The sequence below is a fragment of the Helicoverpa armigera genome, chromosome 24, assembly GCF_030705265.1.
Source record: "Helicoverpa armigera isolate CAAS_96S chromosome 24, ASM3070526v1, whole genome shotgun sequence".
Classification (NCBI taxonomy): Eukaryota; Metazoa; Arthropoda; class Insecta; order Lepidoptera; family Noctuidae; genus Helicoverpa; species Helicoverpa armigera.
Window position 1 is genome coordinate 223,452 of NC_087143.1, and position 20,738 is coordinate 244,189.

The window sequence follows — 20,738 nt, forward strand, 5'->3', positions numbered from 1 at the left end:
GAGTAGCGCCACTTCAAACGTTTGCGATAATCTAGACTTTTTGATAAGCGTGCCAGTAACAAGTTCAGTCAGTGTTACAGAGATGGCGCTGCTATCGATAAAATAACAGTGATAAGTGATTGTTTACAAAACAAAAATATAAACCTTTACTAAAAATTAGGCTGATGAGCAACCTTCCTAGGACTTATCCAAAAAAGTAAATAATTGACACCACTTTTTTTCCATTCTTATTTGTTAAAATCGTACTTGAAATAAAATAATAATATCTACAATTTTAAGGGACTCCACATTTATATTCTTGTTCTTGTTTTCAAGGATCCGTAATGTTAATGAACGTACTTCGAAACAGGGTCATCCTGTTTACCCTTAATAATTAATTTTACCTCCATTTTTATTGCACCTGGATAATACTTGGATAATTCGCTCCATTGTGAAACGTGGATAACTCCTGTCCTTGCCTGGTATCTGTCCAATGACGTCACGCTCCCACTCCAAACCTTCCCTATCCCAGATAAACGGAGATAAGATTAACATTATCGCACATAGAGGTTTAATATTTGCCCCTTTTACCGATAACTTATATTGCATCTAACCGTGATTGTTACCTACCAACTTGGAGTTAGAACTTATTTGAAAATTGAAGAAAATATACCGTAGGAATATTGTTATGTTATAAAGTTAATTGAAGTTATTAAGGGTGAATGTAATGTTATTCGTAATAAGAAAAGACAAAGCGATGGATTTCACAGTGTTAGTGATTATAATTCCGAGTGTGTTCGCGTGTTTGATGCTCAGTGTCGTTTGTTTGAGAAGTTTGGTCTTATATTGCAGTGAGTACCTACCTTTTACACATAAAAGTTTATAGGTACATACAGAGGTAACTTGTATCCCACGGTTTCACTCGCGTCCCGGGGGAACTCCTTCCTCTCCTACCCGTAGAAAATTAGGATAACAATTTTCAAGTCGGTACGTATGTAGTTCCCAAACTTTGAGGGTACGAGCAAAAAAAATTTCCTCTTAATTAAAATCGTAATTGGGACTTCTTGACATACAATTACAAAATTAACTCCGTAAAGAAACTAAACTACCCCGTGCAGAGCCGGGACAGACAGCCACTAAGAAATAAACGTTTTTCATATCATTAATTAGTAAGGCATGACATCAGTTAGTACGTACTTATTGACGATATACTTATACTTAGGTACTCTAAGGTGAGTTCCCTTATCATTGCGTCATACTCCAACGTAAGTGTCAGCTACAGAAAATCTCGAGATTTACTTACGTAGTTTATTTACTACAAGTACTTACCTCATAACAAGCCGCGATTGTTACTTTATACGTAAACTGAACAGTGTTTATGATTTCATAGCCAAGCTAACGTAGCTGAAACACAAGGTGAAAAGAAGGACAATATCTAATTTTCTTAAAACCATTTTTCATCAAAATAAACGAGTTATGTTCTGTACCATTTCAAAGTTTTTAGCAATATAAAAAAAAATACTTTGTAGGCGCCTTTAAACTGTCAATAAACACTATCAAATTACATTTGAATCAACTCATTCATCGTTCGTGACATAATAAATATACGAAGCCATACACACACAAGAATGAAAGAGCCACTTTAACTAGAGCTACGGCGAAATAACGAACTACAAAATTCACGCATCATTTGACATCACATTCACACTACTAGCGCCGCGATGGGAGGTCAAACTATTCTGGTTAATAGACGCATGTACGGTAGTGGGTAGGTTGACACAAGGGGTCAATTGGATAATTTCTTTCCTGCCTCCTTTATTAGCTACATTGCAACAGTTTTATTCTGAACTAACTTCTGTGTCAGAGGAAGTATCTGCTTGGATTTGTTAGCATTATCTTTTATTTTAATAGGTATCTGCATCATAGTTAAGGAACATGCAGGTAGGTAGATAAACATTTCAAAAGTAATTCATACAAATATAGGATGACACTCTGACACAAGGGCTTGCTAGGAGATTAAACCTGCAACTCACTCGATAAGATGAAGATCTGAGAATGTTTTTTTCCGCAAACGACATGTATTTTACCGTTCCATCAGAAATAACTAAAATTGATAGATTGATAAAGATCTGTAAATAAATACAGGATGACACTAACAGTTGATGTGCTTTTAATATCCGCAGTGAGGTCGGTCGGCCATTGTTGATCCTAAAACGTCTCGGTTTACTATTAAACTAACTGACCGGATGACAATGCTCATTATATGTATATCGGTACATATATTATACATACATACATTATAACTAATGGTGTTAAACAAACTAGTTAGTTAGCACGATAACTTGAACGTGATGGTGATAAGTTTTATATTTCTGACATAAAAGTAACGTAGACAACAGTGCTTATCGCGAGGAGTCAAATTCTAGGAGTGTTGTTTTCCAATGGAGACATTGTGTCGAGATACAAGTTGTATCGATTGTCGATGCAGACTTGAGATGATTGAAAGAATAGGGATATTTTTGGGAATGCGTATTTAATTTATCTTTAATAGATTTTTTATAAATTAATGAAACTATTTTATAAATTATTTATTGGAAGTTATGTTTATCAGATACGATGTTTAGTTAGGTAACATATTGGTATGTAGGAACGTAATACTTTTGGCACTTATGTAATATAAATAAATCGAGGATTAAGAAAATCGGTCATTACGGGTAAAATGGTCATCATAACTAGTCAGGATGATATTGACAGATAGTGCGTTCGGTTATCAAGTATTCAGATTAAACATCATGCTGATAAAATATGTATATCTGGCACCATTATTGTAGAGGTCTAGAAAAAAGAACGGTATGTTAAATATTATAAATATCGGAAATTAGTACAGTCTGTACTTAAAGATATCGCTACGCTGATAAGTATTAAAATTACAAATTCAATGACTATTGTAATCATTATGGAATCGGTGTCCAATCGGTATCACATTGGCGTGAAGAGTACAAAATAAGTGTTTTTTCCGTGTTAATAAATAAATAAAAGTTATTAAGATGGAAGGTGCAGGGGCTATCATTATAATCCTGACATTGCCCGCTGTTGCCATATTGATTATATTTGTATCGGCAATGTATTTGGTGTCGTGCATATTTTGGATGCGTGAGTATTCATTTAATTTTGTTTTATGCGATAATCCCAAACTACTGTTTTTTCGACACTTACGTCACTATTCATTCATGAACTTACACGTGCATTACCTCAAAAGGATAGGAAAAGACGTACCACTATCCCGTAGCCAATGTATTTCCCGACACAGTGACGCATTGGAAAACCGCATCGTCCTAGCCAAGCCAGTGTGTACCCGCCCTTCGTTCTGTACGACCGTTCATAGGAAAATGCTACTACTTATTTACAATATTTTTTAAGACATTATCAATACAGTGAATTTTATTTTCGCCCATATTGTAAAGTATGTATTTCGTGATGTGTGAGATAAGATAGGGAGCGAATATATCGAGCAGTGTGGATTGGTACACAGAGTAAACATGATGGATGTACTACCGAGCATTATGGTTGGCGTGCTGGTGTTTATGTTTATTTATTTGTTTTGGCTGTGGTTCTGCTTCGGGAATTGTGTTAAGAACCGTGAGTAGTTTTCAACTATTGTTTTTTGTTTCATTTACATCGGAAACTGTTGATTTTCTATTAAGTTACGTTGGTTATAATACTTTTTGATTACTACCATTTATTATTGAGTCAAGTCATAGTGGTGTCATGTATTTACAGATTATCTTTTTGTATCAAAGGATTAAAATAACTTTTCAGTGATGAAAGTAATCAAAATGGTCAAATAATTAGTGCATTGTTTACAATGTCATGATTATTTTGTGTTTTTATTGAGAGCGATTGTAATCAATTGCTGATTAATTTATACTCTAATCAACTTGTGTCACTAACAACTTTAACATCTATTAGCTGTGTTACTCGAGGGAACAATCTTTGGCATCTCCACACCAAATTGAATGTCGATGGGTTCAGCCTTTTCAGTGGTGCTAAAACAAGTCATAGATTCATTGTGTTAGATTCTCACTGATATAGTTATAAAGATATGGATAAAACCGCGTATCGCATTAGATCTAGTTTTACAGGGGAAGGTTAAAACTTAATACTTAAATTTCTTGTTTCAACAGCGGAAACCAAATTACTTTTGCGTCTAACTTACATTATCTTTCGCTTCTGTGAAATTGTAATGAATCATTTTATATCAGTTAACTGCCCCTTAAAAGGAATTGCCATAAAAAAAAATTTACTCAGCCATAGTCGTTCATTTTAATCATTAAGATTGTTGCTATAATTTTCTCAAGGAATCTGAATCTTTGTGTATGTACAAAGAACAAAGAAATACTTAGCAAAAAAAAATACATTAAAAAAATAAAAACAAGTAGCAATATCAAATCCATCAATAAGAAGATCTGACAATAGTCATCGCGAGATCAGTCATTGACTGATAACATGAGTATTTCATGACATCAAAATGACATACATGATCTGTGTGGTCCGTTCATCTCAACAATGAGCTTATAGTACGATCAGTTTGTCGCAATTATGTAGCTGAATAGTGAATTTGTTAATAGAGAAAATGTAAAGTAGCATAAACAAAATGAAAAGAAAAATGTGGAATTGCAGTTTTTTGAATCAACTCTTACATCTGTTTAAGTAGGCAGTGATTCATCCTTCATTTCTATTCGAATTTCAGATCAAAAATTAGTTTCTGGTAAAACGTGTTTTTTTTATGCAGTTGGTTTATCCAGCAAAGATAATATTACTTAGTTAGACATATGCATAAATCTGTTTCACATTATGATGTAACAGGTTCTATACAAAATTAGTCAATTCGGTTTGTTAATACGGCTATACCTGTTATAACACTATCTTACCTTTTCCGGCCAACACACAGGGTGATGCTGAAAACAGCTGTCAGTTTATGACATGGTGCTGTTTTATTTTTCTTGGGTTGCATTTTTAAGATCATTTATATGCGTATTTAATGCATTTATGTACATGGAATAAATGTTAACTGCACGAAGTATTCTTTGTGCCAGTACTATTAAAAGTATTAAGTGCCTACTATTACTTTTAGTAGATTATTAATATCTATAATTTAACAATTTATTCTTTCTGTGAAATGTATACGTGTAAATTAGTACTAAAGTAGTCATAAAAACTCATCAACTTTTAGTCCGACCCAGGCATCAAACTTACGACCCATTCGGATACTGAGACCAAGCAAACGTAGCGTAACCAACATAAAACAATAAAGGATAACACAAAATGGTAATTAAACCGTTATCAATTGATAAAGTTTTATCAAAAATATATTTTGTCCACATCGCATTAGGCGTCCATTGAGCGAAATATTGCTATTATATTCTGCAGTATTAAACTTTCATTAAAATGTCCGTACATTCAAGTACGACTTTAATCTTTATGATAGTTAACATAGTGTTGCTTTGGGTGATCTATGCGATTTTAGTGAGACACTGTGGTAAGTCAAAACTGATATTTTCGTAAGACAATAATTTGGTAGGCGTTTGTTTTATATCTGGTGATAGTGCTGTGAACCGTTGAGGAGTTCCATTCTTTGGAGTTCATTAATGATAAGACAGTCTATGAAGGAAGTAGGTACAATAAACTTGAGCTCAATATTTTTTTCGCAACCTCAAAATTGGTTATTCAAATAAGGGTCATAAATAAGTATTTTAGAACGTCAAATCAAAACCCAAAAACGCGCACCCTTTTACCTTCCCTGTCATTTGACGGAGTTTACTTCTACTTTTTAGGGTTCCGTACCCAAAGGGTAAAACGGGACCCTATTGTTTTCGCTCCTCTGTCCGTCCGTCCGTCTGTCACCAGGCTGTATGTCATGAACCGTGATAGTTAGAGAGTTGAAACACAGATGATGTATTTCTGCTGCCACTACGCTATAACAACAAATACTAAAACTAAAATAAAATAAATATTTTGGGGGTTCCCCATACAACAAACGTAATTTTTTTTGCTCATTTTAAATAAGGGTTCCGTACCCTTCGTGAGCGAGTCCGACTCACGCTTGGCCGGTTTTTTCGATGTTGTTTTTGATGCTAACAAAAGAATCATTCACTTTCACAATAAACAATCATAAATTTAATTTTCCATGTACTTTACGGGATTCGCTATAAACTTTTTAATTAAATCTCGGACTTGTTGCATAAACTTTCTGGAGACCAATTACATGATATAACTTATATTATCCTATATTGCTTGATGTTTTGGAAGCCAACTAGTATACCTAGCTGCCAAAAGAATTATTATCTCGGCGCTAGATGGTGTTGTTTGAAGTTGAAATCAACGCCATCTGTGTTGTGTTTACATAACCGAATATATTCATAGTCGTGATGTTGGAGCAACATTTTTAAACAACAGTTGCAATAACAATTGTAATTCAAAGATTTTATGAGTGCCCACAGATATTGTGGCATAGCCAGTAATTTTGATCTTTAATAATTTATCTGTTGGCTGATGAGAAATCTATTGGGTGATACTGTATTTTAAAAGATGCAGTAAAATGATAAACGACGAACGTGTTATAAGCTCAAACTCAAAGTCAAATCTTTTAGTTCATTAAGATTACGAGTACTTATGAATGTCAAAAATTATAAATAGGTTTGATTCTAGTTGCCCATTCCAAAAGTAGCTTCCCATGGAGAAGAACGGGCAAGAAACACCATGGTCCAAGGTCCATCCCAAACTCAAAATATTTATTTGCTCGTTAAAGTATTTACAGATGTCGATAATAATGTTAAGGTACAGCTTAAGGGCCTTTTTCAGTCGTTGCAAAGAGGGCTTATAATATACTTATAACTATTACTATACATATACGTGGATTAAAACTCATAAAATGTTTCTTCTCACCCGTAATATTTTCAAAATAATCGTTAAAGCATTAGCCAGTTTTAAAATCTGTTATAGGCTCCTGTACCTCTACATACATTTTGATTGACAATTGTTACCTATTTTTCAGGAAAATTGTTTAATTACCTAGATGATTTGCATGATAGTTTTCCTCCATAAAAAAAAAACATCTTACCGGATATGATTCATTTATCGATTAGATAGTCGTTATAAGTAAACTTTGAAATTATAAAGTGGACTATCAGTATCTTCTTGAACTCAGTGCATTGACGTTTTTATTTTGTTTCTCTTAGTTAGTAAAGATGTTGTATATCGCGTTAATCATATTAGTATTTGTGTTCGTTCTGGTTGCAGCCTCTGCTCGTATGAGTAAGTTTTTTTTGAAAAAGTTATATGAATATAGAAAATACAGTTCCAAAAACAATTGTAATTCAAAGATTTTATGAGTGACCACAGATATTGCGCATAGTCGGTAATTTACTTATGGGAAATGCATTTACTTATGGGAGTGCAACTGTATTTTAATAGATGCAGTAAAATGATTTCTTTTTAATCCAATTACGTTTATGAATCATTATAAATGACAAACGTGTTATAAATTCAAACTCAAAATATTTATTTGCTCGTTAAGGTATTTAAAGATTATAATGTTAAGATACAGCTTAAGGGCCTTTTTCAGTCGTTGCAAAGAGGGCTTACTTATTATTATTTAGACTCATCATCATCATCTCAGCCATAGGACGTCCACTGCTGAACATAGGCCTCCCCCTTAGATCCTGCATCCAGCGTCTTCCGGCGACCTTTATAAGGTCGAGGTCATATTATTTAGAGTACTTATTACTATACACGTGGGTTATAACTTATAAAATGTTCCTTTATACCCTTTTTAGGGTTCCGTAGCCAAAATGGCAAAAACGGAACCCTTATAGTTTCGTCATGTCCGTCTGTCCGTCTGTCCGTCTGTCCGTCTGTCACAGCCGATTTACTCGGAAACTATAAGTACTACAGTGATGAAATTTGATGGGAATATGTGTTGTATGAACCGCTACAAAAATATGACACTAAATAGTAAAAAAAAGAATTGGAGGTGGGGCCCCCCATACATGTAACTGAGGGATGAAATTTTTTTTTTCGATGTACATACCCGTGTGGGGTATCAATGGAAAGGTCTTTTAAAATGATATAAAGTTTTCTAAAAAACATTTTTCTTAAAGTGAACGGTTTTTGAGATATCAGCTCTCAAAGTCGTAAAAAGTATATCCCCCCCCCCTCTATTTTTATAACTACGGGGTATAAAATTCTAAAAAAAATAGAGGTGATGCATGCTAATTAACTCTTTCAACGATTTTTGGTTTGATCAAAGTATCTCTTATAGTTTTTGAGATAGGTTGATTTAACTGTAATTTACGGAACCCTTCGTGCACGAGTCCGACTCGCACTTGGCCGGTTTTTTTATTTTACTCTTTTTATATTACCCTTAATATTTTCAAAATAATAGTTAAAGCATTTGCCAGTTTTTAAATCTGTTATAGGCTCCTGTATACATATATCTTATGATTGATTTGTTTCCTATTTTTCAGGGAAATAGTTTAATTATTTATTTATTTTATACTTCTTGCACATACAATACAATGGCGGACATAACGCCTTAGGCGTTTTCTACCAGTCTACCTTTGGGTGGCGGAGAGAAAGCGTTGGTAGGTGCAAACAGATCCGAAAACTATTATGAAACATACCTTCATATATTACACTACACAAATAAATTAATAATAATATAAATGTATATATACGTATGTAATATGTAAACTACATATAATTGTAATAATTTAATATTTACAATACATATTTACAATAAAAATCAAAAACTATCCTAGTAAAACAAACAACTAAAAAGCGTCAAAAAATTCGTCCCCATCGCTGTCAACTGGGAGCGTGCCCAAGAGGCTGGCAGCATTACCTCGTTGGATCGCCATGCTGATTCTTTGTCCGAGGTAATAGCCAGCCTTCTGGTCACGAGAAGCGTCAACCAGCCGCCTAGAAAGATCTTTAAATAGAATGTGGGCATTCGGACTCCACGACCCGAGGGTTTCGTAATTGTAATAACATATCAAGAAAATTAATTTGAAACTGACTGTTTACGTTCCTGCCAATTTCCCAAGATAGTGGTCACGAACTTAATTTACACATTTAATTTAATTTACCATCCTGATCCCCAGAGGTAACTCATTCCAGAGAAGAATAGATTTTACAAAGAAGGAAAAGTGTATGATATCAGAACGATGCATAGGACATTGTAGAAGGCGATTTTTGAAAGAGCGTAGATTTTTGTCATAATGTGATCCAAGATATTTGAAATGTGAAGTTAAATAAGAAGGTGAAGTAGGAGTGTGAAGAATAGAGAAAAGAGTAGTCAATGCCCTCACCTCACGACGCTGCCTAATAGGCAGCCATCTGAGCTGCGTTTGATTCACTGACACATGTTCGTACTTGCGAAGATTATACACGAATCACGAAGTACTTGCGAAGATTAAAGATATCACCATAGTAGATTATGGGGAAGATTAGTTACCTATATTATTACCTATAGTTTTCCTCTATAAAGACATCTTACCGGATGTATATATGATTCATTTATCGATAAGATAGTCGTCGTCGTTACAAGTAAAATTTGAAACAATTAGGTCGATAGTCAGTATCTCCTTGAACTCTCAGTGAATGATCGTTTTTATTTAGTTTCTCTTAAATAGTAAAGATGTCGAATTTCGCGTTCTTTATATTAATATTATTTGTGTTCGTCCTGGTTGCAGCCTCTGCATATGGTCATCGTATTAGTAAGTTTTTTTGAATGCTGTATTAGTTTTATTCATACAAGCTGTTGATTTGCATCCTGGTTACAGGAGGTTGACATAAAATATTACGTATTTTATGTATAATCAATTTTATTGAAAGTACGTTACATGGGAAATAACTGATATGTACTGCTTATTTTTTGTTCTTGTAATTGAATAGTATTTCAGAATCAACCCAATTTTATGAATGATTGTTGCGCGATTATGTGTGAAGCTAGAAACACACGTGCCGAGTTTAAATACGGCTGGGTTAAAAAATACCTATCCATTTTATTGTAGGGTGGAGAATTGTAAGCTAAATTAGGTCTTTGAATTTGACATTGATGCAAATCAACAGCTTGTATATACATCAGCCATCACACTCGGGTATAATTTGACCCTACTATTCTGGGACCATAGAAAAACAAGCTGCGCTGACCCCAAAATAAAATAGGTCTAAGGGCAAATGATGACTATTCTGATAACTATTAAGTTTAAATGTGATCAAGATATTTTCAGAAAAGTCACTTTATAATGATGCAAATTACTGATAAACTATTATTAACCTATCTTTGAGTGCTAAAGCACTTGTGAAAAACCGCAAATCAGAAAGTCCTATTCATGACAATTAAGGAGCTGCTTATACAGGGTTATTGGTAAAACACTAACAACCTCTCAGTACCAAATTACTAATATCATAAACTAAAACTTTTGTTCTAGGACTTTTAATAATTCTCAGATTTTAGAGTCATCAAATTTTCACACAAAAATTAAAATATTTCAATTGTACGCTCTAAAATTTACGAAGTCTATGCAAAGCAAAAGAAAGCGCTAGTTAGGTTATCAGTAGTACAAAAGACAGCGCAGGGGAGCGGGGCTCGGGCGACGGCGGGGGAGCGTTTGAACTTGACCTATTTACGAGCTGCCGTCAGTCGGTTTTATGCGCCCGCGTCGCGTCATACGTAGTGCGAACGTAATTATCTTTACAGAATGGCATATCGATATTCAAATGTCGAGTACACGGAAATGGTGCGAATGCTTGCTAGATGTGATGACAATGCGCCATACGATTCCCAAACATCCCTACACCTAGCCGTTATAATGCTAGCCGCCACACAGTGCGCGGGAGGCGTGGGTAGATAAAGATCTTGCATTCATTCTAAAAATGCAAACCCTCCACCAAACGAATTTTTTGTTATGTGTGATAATCTCGACTCGTCCGCATCCTCTAAGGTCGACTAATCGCTCGACTGGTCTCGATCGGGCCTTTAGTTGGTGAAGAAATGGTAGGGGCGTGCAAATTTTATGTGTACAGCAAAATAGAGTTGAAATGTGTTAGATAGAACAATGAAATCTTGTATGTTTGTTTTTGGCAAATGTATCATGTTTTATAAAAAGTCATAGAACAAAAGATGTAGTTTATGATGTTAGTAATACAGTCCTGCAAGGTCGTTAGTGTTTTAACAATAACCCTGTATTTCTGTGAATGAAATTGAAAAAATGATAATAAAAGAAAATTCTAATATATTCCGTAATATGAACATAGATGAAAATAGTAGCATCTGTAATAATAGGCCGGCCCTTATTACTGAAAAGGATTGCGCGCTAAATTAATGTGTAGATAAGATTTCCTCATATCGTATTTTATCTTGCTCCAGCCCAATGTACCGGCTTTCAGTGCTTACTCTACTGTGATACTGAGTACAGAGTTCGTTTTTATACAAAAACAATTATTTTGTTTGTACTCTAGTCATGTTTTTTATATTGTTCTGGCTGACATTCATACTCATTCTACTGACCGCTTCTTCCTATCGAAAATGGAGTGAGTTTTGTTTTACTATTTTAGCTACATCTTTTACTTATTCAATAACTGATCTATGTACTGTTGTTGTTTTGTTTACCCTAAACAGATTTGAAAAAACAAAACAACTGTTGTTTTGTTCTGGTGGTGTGTGTGTGAGTGTTGTCATTCACGTTCCAATTCACGCTGATCAGTCCAATCGCAAATTTCCATAGCTAAAGAGCTCATATCAATAAATATTATAGATAAAGCCATAGATACTGTGTTATCGTGACTTATAGCTTCAACATTATAATTATTGGAACGTTTCCAAAGGATCCGGTGGTTTTGTGACGGAACTTCTAATTATATTCTAAATCATGCATTACCGAACGATCATGTTTATTGCCTGGATGGTGTTCATCGTAATAGTTATTACGATTGGTTACATCAGGACTCGCAGTAAGTTTCAAATTTATTTGAATACCTTGGTACATATCAAATGTTCATACATTTATTGAAATATCTCGTTCTGTTTCGTCATTATTGAAATCTGCAATATCACCATTTCGGCTATCAGTTTGATTGGAAGCATTTACAATAATAGAGGCGTCAATATTCAACCACAACTGGTCTGGTGGTTTGATTAAATCTGTGACAAGATGGATAATTTTCTCATTTTTGTTCCCATCTATGTTGGTTATTGTTTGTAAGTCTGTGTTCGACGTGTGATCCGTCACAGCTTAAGAGTTCATTATTATCATCAATTTGCCGATAAGCGACAACGTAATCAAGACTTCAGCTTGTGTTGTGTAATTACTGAATGGATTCAGTTGTTTAGCATCTGTGAAAGTGTATAATTTAATATTCTGTGTTTCAAAATGCATCCTCCATTGATAATGTTTTTAATATGGATAGGGATTATGATCGCTATTGTATTGATTAACGCTGTCCAAGTTTTGAGTAAGTACATACAACTATAAGTTTCGATGTAAGGAGTACTTCATGACTTATTGTTAGGGTAAATGCGAATCATCGTTGCATTACGAATATCTTCAAGTGGTTTAGAAATATTACACAATTTTTACTTATCATTGCTCATGCAAATGTTTTGATATTATTTAGGTATGATTTGTTCAGCGTTAATTTACAGTATTGTGACTGTTCACGCATATGGTGTGTCGTGTATCTTGTTTCATTGTATATTTTCTGCTATTTCTGGAGCTAGTCTGCTGCCTTCAATCTGGACATTATGTATGTGTGAAAAGTGAAGTAATTGAGTGATATCTCTTTTGTTTTATTCAAATCAGTGGCCAAAGCGATAATACCCCCATTCACGTTCCAATCTACGTTGGTCATCGGCTTATAAATAGTCTAGTCATAGCTTAAGAGCTGATATCTCCATTAATTTGTTGATAAACACGCGATAGGTACAGTTTTATCAACACTTTTAGCTAACACAGTGTAATTATTGGATCGTTTTCAAAGGATCAACTCGTTCTGTGCTAGTGTCGGTGTATATTTTGAAATAAAGTGATTTAAAATGGATATGTCTTTGACAATATTTTTGATTTGGATAGCGTTTATACTTTTTATAATAGCGTGTATCTATTGTATAGGTGTTATCCGGTCCTGGGGTAAGTTCTAAATTAAAGTTTAGTCTTTTTTGTTATCTATCGAGAGTTGTAGGAAATTGTACAAAACAGATGCTTTGCCTATCTCTGACCACCATTATTATCAGTTGTACCAGTAAGTGATTCCTGATTATTACATGCAATAATTATGCACTTTTTAGTTTACAAAATGACCCTGGAAAATGTTAAATAATATTTTTGTGCTAAAGTTTACATAATATGACGCAATCTTATGCGGAACCATGTCAATGGATCAAAATATTATGTACCCGTGACAATAATACGTCACAGAGTTCATTTTATAGTGGTCTGAAAGATACAGAGAATTATCCAATCGCAGTTATCAGCTATTCTGATTGGTCAACTGAAACCACAATAACGAACGCTATTGGTTGATATAACTCAGTAGGTATTACTATCTATTGGTCAGAAAGAGGAAATACCAAGATACAATTTTACTAATCGTTAATTGACTATTGATTAGATTTCAAAATTTCATTAAGGAAGACAAAATCTATTTTGTCAATATAGTGACACTCTCCGATCGAGTCGCGTGTTTTTGTCAAAAATGTATGACAGAATGTATGGCTTCATATTTTGTATGTTAATGATCACTATCATATTTTGGTGTGCAGCGTTAAGAAGGAGTAAGTTTTTCTATGTATCATGTTTGCGATCACCTTTAGTTTGATTACCAACTATCATATATTCTAATCATCCAACATTATGTCCGATAAGATTCCACAGTGTTGATATCAGGACTCGCGAATTAAGCTTTTTTCTTGTCATGATTAGTCGCATGGCTGTCACCGAAGCATTTGCTGTGCTTTAGGATTTAATCATAAAATGCACGTTTATAATCAGTCCTTAGTGTTCCAACTGTTAGTTTTGGCATTTTGGGTGGTGTTTGTTTTGATATTGATCGGCATAGCTGCTATCAGGAAATGGAGTGAGTATTCTTGATCTCCTTATTTGTTCTCTGTTTTTTTGATATCCTTATTTGTTTCTGCAGGCGTTCTTATGTATTGTTGTAAAGCCTCATTTGAACATTCAATAAACACATCCTCAATTTGAATGTTTCTATCGTCTACGTCATCCGTCAACTAAACCGCGACATCAAAACCCTTTTCGCATATCATATATATAATCGCACCGAATTCATGATAAGATTTAGCGATGGCCTTATCGGTAATTATAGGTTTATCTTCGCCTGCTATCGATTTAATTAGAATCCCGTCGGAGTCTTTATCATATTGGACGTGGGTTTCGATAAAGTAGAATTTTAGTATAAAAATGTATTTTCTACTATTTTTGTTAACGACGTGGTTTCTTTTTCTGTTATTGTTTTCGGTTATTTCGGCAATTGGAAATTGCAGTAAGTTCAATGCTTGATGATTATCTTAATCTTACTTTTACCATTGTAAATGTTATTGTGTGTTTGTTTGTTTTTGGGATTTTATGCGACTCAGATATGTATTGGAGATTTGGTAGAATTTTAGTAGTATTAAGGCCAGGATGACACTGCGAGAAAATCTTCTTCCATATAACGTCTTTCTCTAGCTATACTTCTATTATGTATGTGATGCGACGTCGACGTCCGAATTTTATCATCGATCGGAAATATACCACAGATAAAATAACAATGGGGATAATGATAAGATTCGATTGGCTATCACAGTCAATTAACATTTATCGTTCAGTTCCAAGTACGTTCGTCCCAGAATACACACATTATTGTACTTACAAGCTAGTGATATTATAAAAAAATGAACTGGTTCGATATTTTCCGCATAGGTATTGCGGTTTTTATTATGGTACTCTTCATTTCGATTGCCGTTTATAGGACAAGAAGTAAGTTTTTTAACTATCACTTTTTTTGTTTTGTCCTTCATACAATACTTACTCGTAATTCTTAGTAGAAATGCATTTTTTACGCCTAATTTTGCTGCCTTCCATTTAATTGTCATTACTATCATGACGTCACATGCAGAGTTTCATGTACTATCAAGTTTGTGAAGCCAGCGCTAGATGGCGTTGTTCTCACTAAGGGTCACTTTTAGTACAAAGTGTGGATACTTGCAAGCTAATTGTTTATTCCTCGATATTAAGATAAAATAACTTGATAAGATCTTAATTTCATTGTTATCGAATTAATACTTTATTTTAATTAGAATAACAGTGACTTTCGCCTGTGTATCCTATTATTTTTGCATAATTAAAATTTTATGATGTATTACGGAAACTATTATGTCCTACAGATCGTATTCTGGAGCACTTTTATAATAATTCTATCAATTGTTGTGTACTGTAAAGTGTCAGGTGAGTTATAATTTACGAAATGATTACAATTTCCTTAATTTGCTATCCGTGCTATAGCCAAACTTGACAAATAGTGAGTTTTTATAATTGTAATCATAAATTCTAATTGGGAACTATCGAATTAATTGCTTTATCAAAAACCATACCTAAACAGGTATTACATCGACATCAATTATTACCGATATACCGAATTTCAATTACCTACTACCCTGTTCTAATCTAACAATGATTTGCTGTTCGTTAAGTCTTGCTAAAGCTCGTGCTAAAGTATGAAATTCGCGGGGTTAGCTAGTTTTCTGTATAAATATACCTACCCAATTACGAGATAGTAGGTACTATCACAAAGTTAAATAGTCAGTACTGTAGTTTCTTTAAAGTAGGTAAAAAGCTTGAAGGCATTATATCAATATCTATATTAATGGCTATAAAGCTGGGCCATCCTCATTTTCGCGTTCTGAAAAACTAAACGGATAAGATAATATAATCGACAAGTTTTATCGCTTAATTTCTTTATTCACGTACCTACAATGAAGGAAATATTACAGTTTTAACAGTATTCGCAAAGGTTTGTATTTCTTTATTTAATCATATAAATAAGATCACTTACACCGCAGCTTTTATTTGTACCTATTGAAAGTTTAGCATTATTAGAAGCCCTGTTTTGCTGCAAGTTCTACCTTAATTTATACATATTACTACGAGATTTTTTTTATCTATTTATTAACAAATTTATTTATTCTTATAGCTTTACACAACATATTAACAACAAAAATAATATCAAGGCTTGTCTTAAATAACTTCCCAGTTTCTGGCAATAGATGGCGCTGCTTTCACTTTCGTTGGTTAACGTTCGCTGCTTTTTTTCAAATAACACTCGTATATAGTAAAATATTAAGTATATATACTTGTTATAACCGGATATATACTATTTTTATCCTTCCTCTGTACCTATTTCGGTCCACAGTGACGAATAAATAGGTAGTATTACACTAGCATTTGAAATATAAGGAAAAAATAGTTGACCAGTCATTAAAAAGCTATGTACCTATGGACACGTGCAATGATACGAGCACACAAGATTAGATTAACAACCTTTCGATATGGATCCGGTAATTTTATCAATATATAATATATTTGTTTGCTGAGAACATAATTACTGCCTGATACATTCGTGTTTGAGAACTGTCTTGTGTGTTGCAATGGATGAAGTGACTTCTGCAGGATTCGTTATTATTCTTGCTTTAGTTATTATGTTTGCAATGGTTGTTGGGATTTTGAAAGAATGTGGTAAGTTCAAATACTTTGTTTTTTCTTGGTAGCCACCACCGGTTATACCACTGATTGGGGTAGCTAAACTTTTTGTTTGACTCTCTCCGCTCACTGAAATGAACCCTACGCTTAAAAGATATTTTTTAAGAACAAAGTTAATCTGCCATGACGTCACGCTTATCATTTTATAGGCATCGTTCACACCAAACGTATTGTCCGCCGCTGACTGTGAGCGCGCGTTACGCAGTTTATTGCTTTTCCATATATATTGAAATTGTCGTTCACACCGAACCGACTATACGCTGTTACGTCGTCTGTTGTAGCTGACTCTCAGTAGCCGATTATTTTACTACGCGACTATGCACGGCGGACGCGGATTGGCTACGCGGACGCAGTTGCCGAATAGCGCCGCTCCGCCGCGTAGGTACGCACCGCCGCTCCGCCGCGTCCGCACCGCCGCGCCTCTGCCCAGTGTTGCCAGTCGGCCGCTCAGCGTACGCATCTAGTGTGAACCTACACGAGCGTATTCTTTTGTTCACACATGTAGCGCATCGTACGCTATAGCCTATTGTCGGCTTGGTGAGTACGCGTACTGCAGATTGAGTCGACGTTCACACTGAGGCCGACTGTGAGTATACTCACAGTCAGCGGCGGACAATACGTTTGGTGTGAACAATCCCTTAATTGTTTGCCTACGTATAATTTGATTGATTGATTTTAATAATTTACACCTGAGTGTCGATAGATGGCGCTGACGCTTCGATTCGTAGAAATAATGAACTTTAATATAATGATGAGTTTTGAAGTTGATTACGAAACTCATTATTATATTTCAGATTTGTAGCAGTAATTTTTAATAATAAATGCTTTATTGATATTGAGCTTACAAAATAACAGGATTTAGATGTTATTAGTCTCTTCTGTCATCATTAGATAGTTTTCCTATATACTTATAATTTCCAACATTAACATGCTCAAAATATATTGCAGTTACGCTGGGGTCGTTTTCCTTAACGTTTTGTCACACGCATATTCCCGCTTCGCCATTATGTTTTCCTGTTTCAGTCATGTCAGAAGTTTTGCGTACATTTTGGTTACCAGCCCTCTATTGAGTTAGTTCTCCTGGTTTTAAGTTAACTTTCTACTTCATTCACTACGTTTTTGAGTGTGAAATATAATATTTTGTGTACTAGTTTAATCATGCAAATCTATTTAGTGTTGTTATTTTTTATTGGAATAGCAATCTTGTTCTGGTTGTTAAGTAAACGTAAGTTAATATTAAAGTTGCTTTCATTATCATGATTATTAATTACAATATTCTTAGGTTTATTAGTGCCATGATTGCTATTATAAGGTATACTTTTTTGAGGTCCATTCCGTGAATTATCGCGTCATCAAATGTTGAATGATATTTCAAAATGTTGAGCAATAGTTTGTAAACTACAATCGTAGAGCTCATATAATTAGATATCAAATATGGCATAGCATAGAAGATCGTAAGATAATTTGCATCTATTGTTGCTAGATCATCTAATTTTACAGGCAACAGCTTTTTGTTGTAAATTCATTGATTGAAAAAGTATATTCACTATGTATGTATCGTATTATTGCCAAAATGGTCAAAAGGCATTCCATACATCGGTTTTGCTATCCATATTATTTGGTAAAACCATACTTCCATGGATATTTCCTTCTTGTTTCCTAGGAACAACAATGGTACTTTCAAACTTCCTCATAGATAAATGCTTTTATTATGTCCAATCATACTGCACTGGTCTTTTCCAGGAAAAACTTATACTGTAAGCAGAGTCATGTATTACGAATTCAAATGGTATCAGTTTCATCATTCAATTTATCTTCAGTATATAATTACTGGATGTGCCAAATTTTGGCTATATTTAGAAGTACATGTCCAGTGTGGGCTTTGTGTAATAGTGCTATAAGTGTAAGATTATGGATAATTTCAACTATGAATATTTCTGGGGCTTCTTTTGGTTGGTTATCTTCCACGTCCTTGTTATAATTATCATAGTGTTAAGATGGAAAAGTGAGTATTGACTCTTCAAATATATTAATAACTGATCTTTCTTTTTCTGCTCTGGACTTGTTACTCTAGACTTCTTTCTTTGTTATCGACGTCCTTCTGATTGCAATTCGTCCTTGATATTCTAATACGTATTTTCTTTTCTGTTTCTTTTTCCTTATTACAGGTCAATCGATCTAAGAACAATGGTTGTTAAAGTAATATAAATGTCATGGATATGTTGATAAGATTATCGGCTTTATTGTGAGGTTTTTATCGTTTAAATATAATTACTCAGTTAAATGTGGAAATGGTACGTGCTAGTTGTTTTGTAGTGAATTTAAAATGATGGAACAAAATTGGTATTTGATCGGAGTTACGTTGGTGGTGTCAATCTGTATGCTTATGCTGGCTTGCAAGATGTTGAGTAAGTCATTAATATATTTACTCATGCCTTTACGGATGTAGAACTTGTCTGCCCTTTGTTTGGGACGAAATCGTTCTCATTTCTTTCTCGGCTTATCTTGCTCACTTCCCTTTATGTCTCAAGATATATTATTATTACAAGATATAGAATTTCGTGACATGTTCCATTCATCTGTCTTCAGTTTCTGTTCGGCAAAATATAGCTCTTTCATTCACTCGCTGAATCTGGTTTTATCTATGGACATGTTATCTTTCCCACTGTTGATTATCGTTCGTTCTTTCATGAGTGATAAAAAGCTTTGTCCAATATAGATATTTTTCTATTCATATCGGTTGGGAGCTTCAGTATATTGCGTCACATGTAGTATCAACAGCTTTACCTTTATCAGTTATTTTCAGGTACCTATGCACTATAGGAAGGTTTATTATAATAATGGAATTTTATGTTTTCTTTGGAAATGTTCTTATTATAACTATCATGTACGTCTACGTAATCAATCGTCCGATTTTAATTTAAGTTGAATCATATCATTACAATACCAAAAACCAACATTTTCTTTTTATCAAAAGTCATAAATCTAAAACATCTGACACGTATTTTTAAATCTCCGATAAATCTAAAGATAAAACTGGAAAAACAACACCAACAGTAAATACACGCGTTAATGGTCTTTAACACATTGTATTAAAGTTTGAATTTGTTAAAATAAAGAATTGGACATTGGTAAAGATATCTTTAGCTGATCATCAATCATATGATTTCTGTCTCAAGAGCAGAAATTCTAAAGAAATCAGTATATTGAGTACATCTATGTTACAAGTGTCATACTGTAAAAGATTTAAATAAAACAATGGCTAAGAAGATTATGTTTTTCATAATCTTTTACATAAAATAAATCATCAGTGCCAGTGAAACGACCAATAAAATAATTCATCTTGTTTTCAATAACAATATTGCAATTATACCGAAAGAAAGTGACGAATTAGAGAAAAGGAATATTGTATTTATATTCAAGTGTAAATTCATTTAATTCCTAACACACTGAAACAATAGCTTTTAACAATAAAGTTAAAAGTTAATTGGAAACGTCACCAAAGGAAACTTATAACAGTCCAGAGGATTCAAGTACCTATCTAACTAGAAATTGTGTAAGATGGTGGCTTCACCAGAAGATGACGCGTTTTCCTTTGCTAGAAGTGTGTCGATATACCATGTCATGGTGGTATCGGTGTTGATCACAATCCTGCTCATGGGGTTCGTCATAATGTGCTTGAAGATGGCCCACATAAGTAATGACTTTGATATTTTATCTTATTCTTTAGGATTTATTTTGATTCTTCTTCAGTCCCTTGCTTTTCTTGCTTTTTATCTTCTTTGTCTTTTGTTGATAGTTTGTTGGTATTTCCAGTTTTATCTATACCGATAGTGGGTAACATACTTATGCTTGTTCTTATATTTTTTATCCTCAAAATTACTTTATTAATGACTTGATTATTTTCCTGTTGTATAAATAAGACTTTGATTATAGAGGGAT

General features: G+C 33.9%; 1 protein-coding gene across 21 annotated transcripts in view; it reads left to right on the forward strand.

Moving 5' to 3' along the window:
* LOC110379324 (uncharacterized) overlaps positions 1–20,738 on the forward strand; it is a 66,016-nt gene that overhangs the window by 38,888 nt on the left and 6,390 nt on the right. Inside the window, exon 1 of one of the 21 annotated variants that reach the window (XM_064041089.1) lies at positions 722–830. The exons of 4 other annotated variants lie outside the window; for them this stretch is intronic. In XM_064041089.1, the coding sequence (XP_063897159.1) occupies positions 737–830 (94 nt within the window). In that variant the 5' untranslated portion in view covers positions 722–736. Of the gene's footprint in view, positions 1–721; positions 831–2,968; positions 3,133–3,461; positions 3,619–5,388; positions 5,519–7,211; positions 7,294–9,632; positions 9,756–11,832; positions 11,995–12,344; positions 12,496–12,974; positions 13,170–13,961; positions 14,116–14,392; positions 14,542–14,858; positions 15,018–15,337; positions 15,486–16,615; positions 16,773–18,692; positions 18,802–19,060; positions 19,205–20,299; positions 20,494–20,738 lie in introns of those variants that run through there. 16 more of the 21 variants (XM_021338946.3, XM_064041093.1, XM_049850073.2 and 13 more) reach the window with 16 other exon arrangements.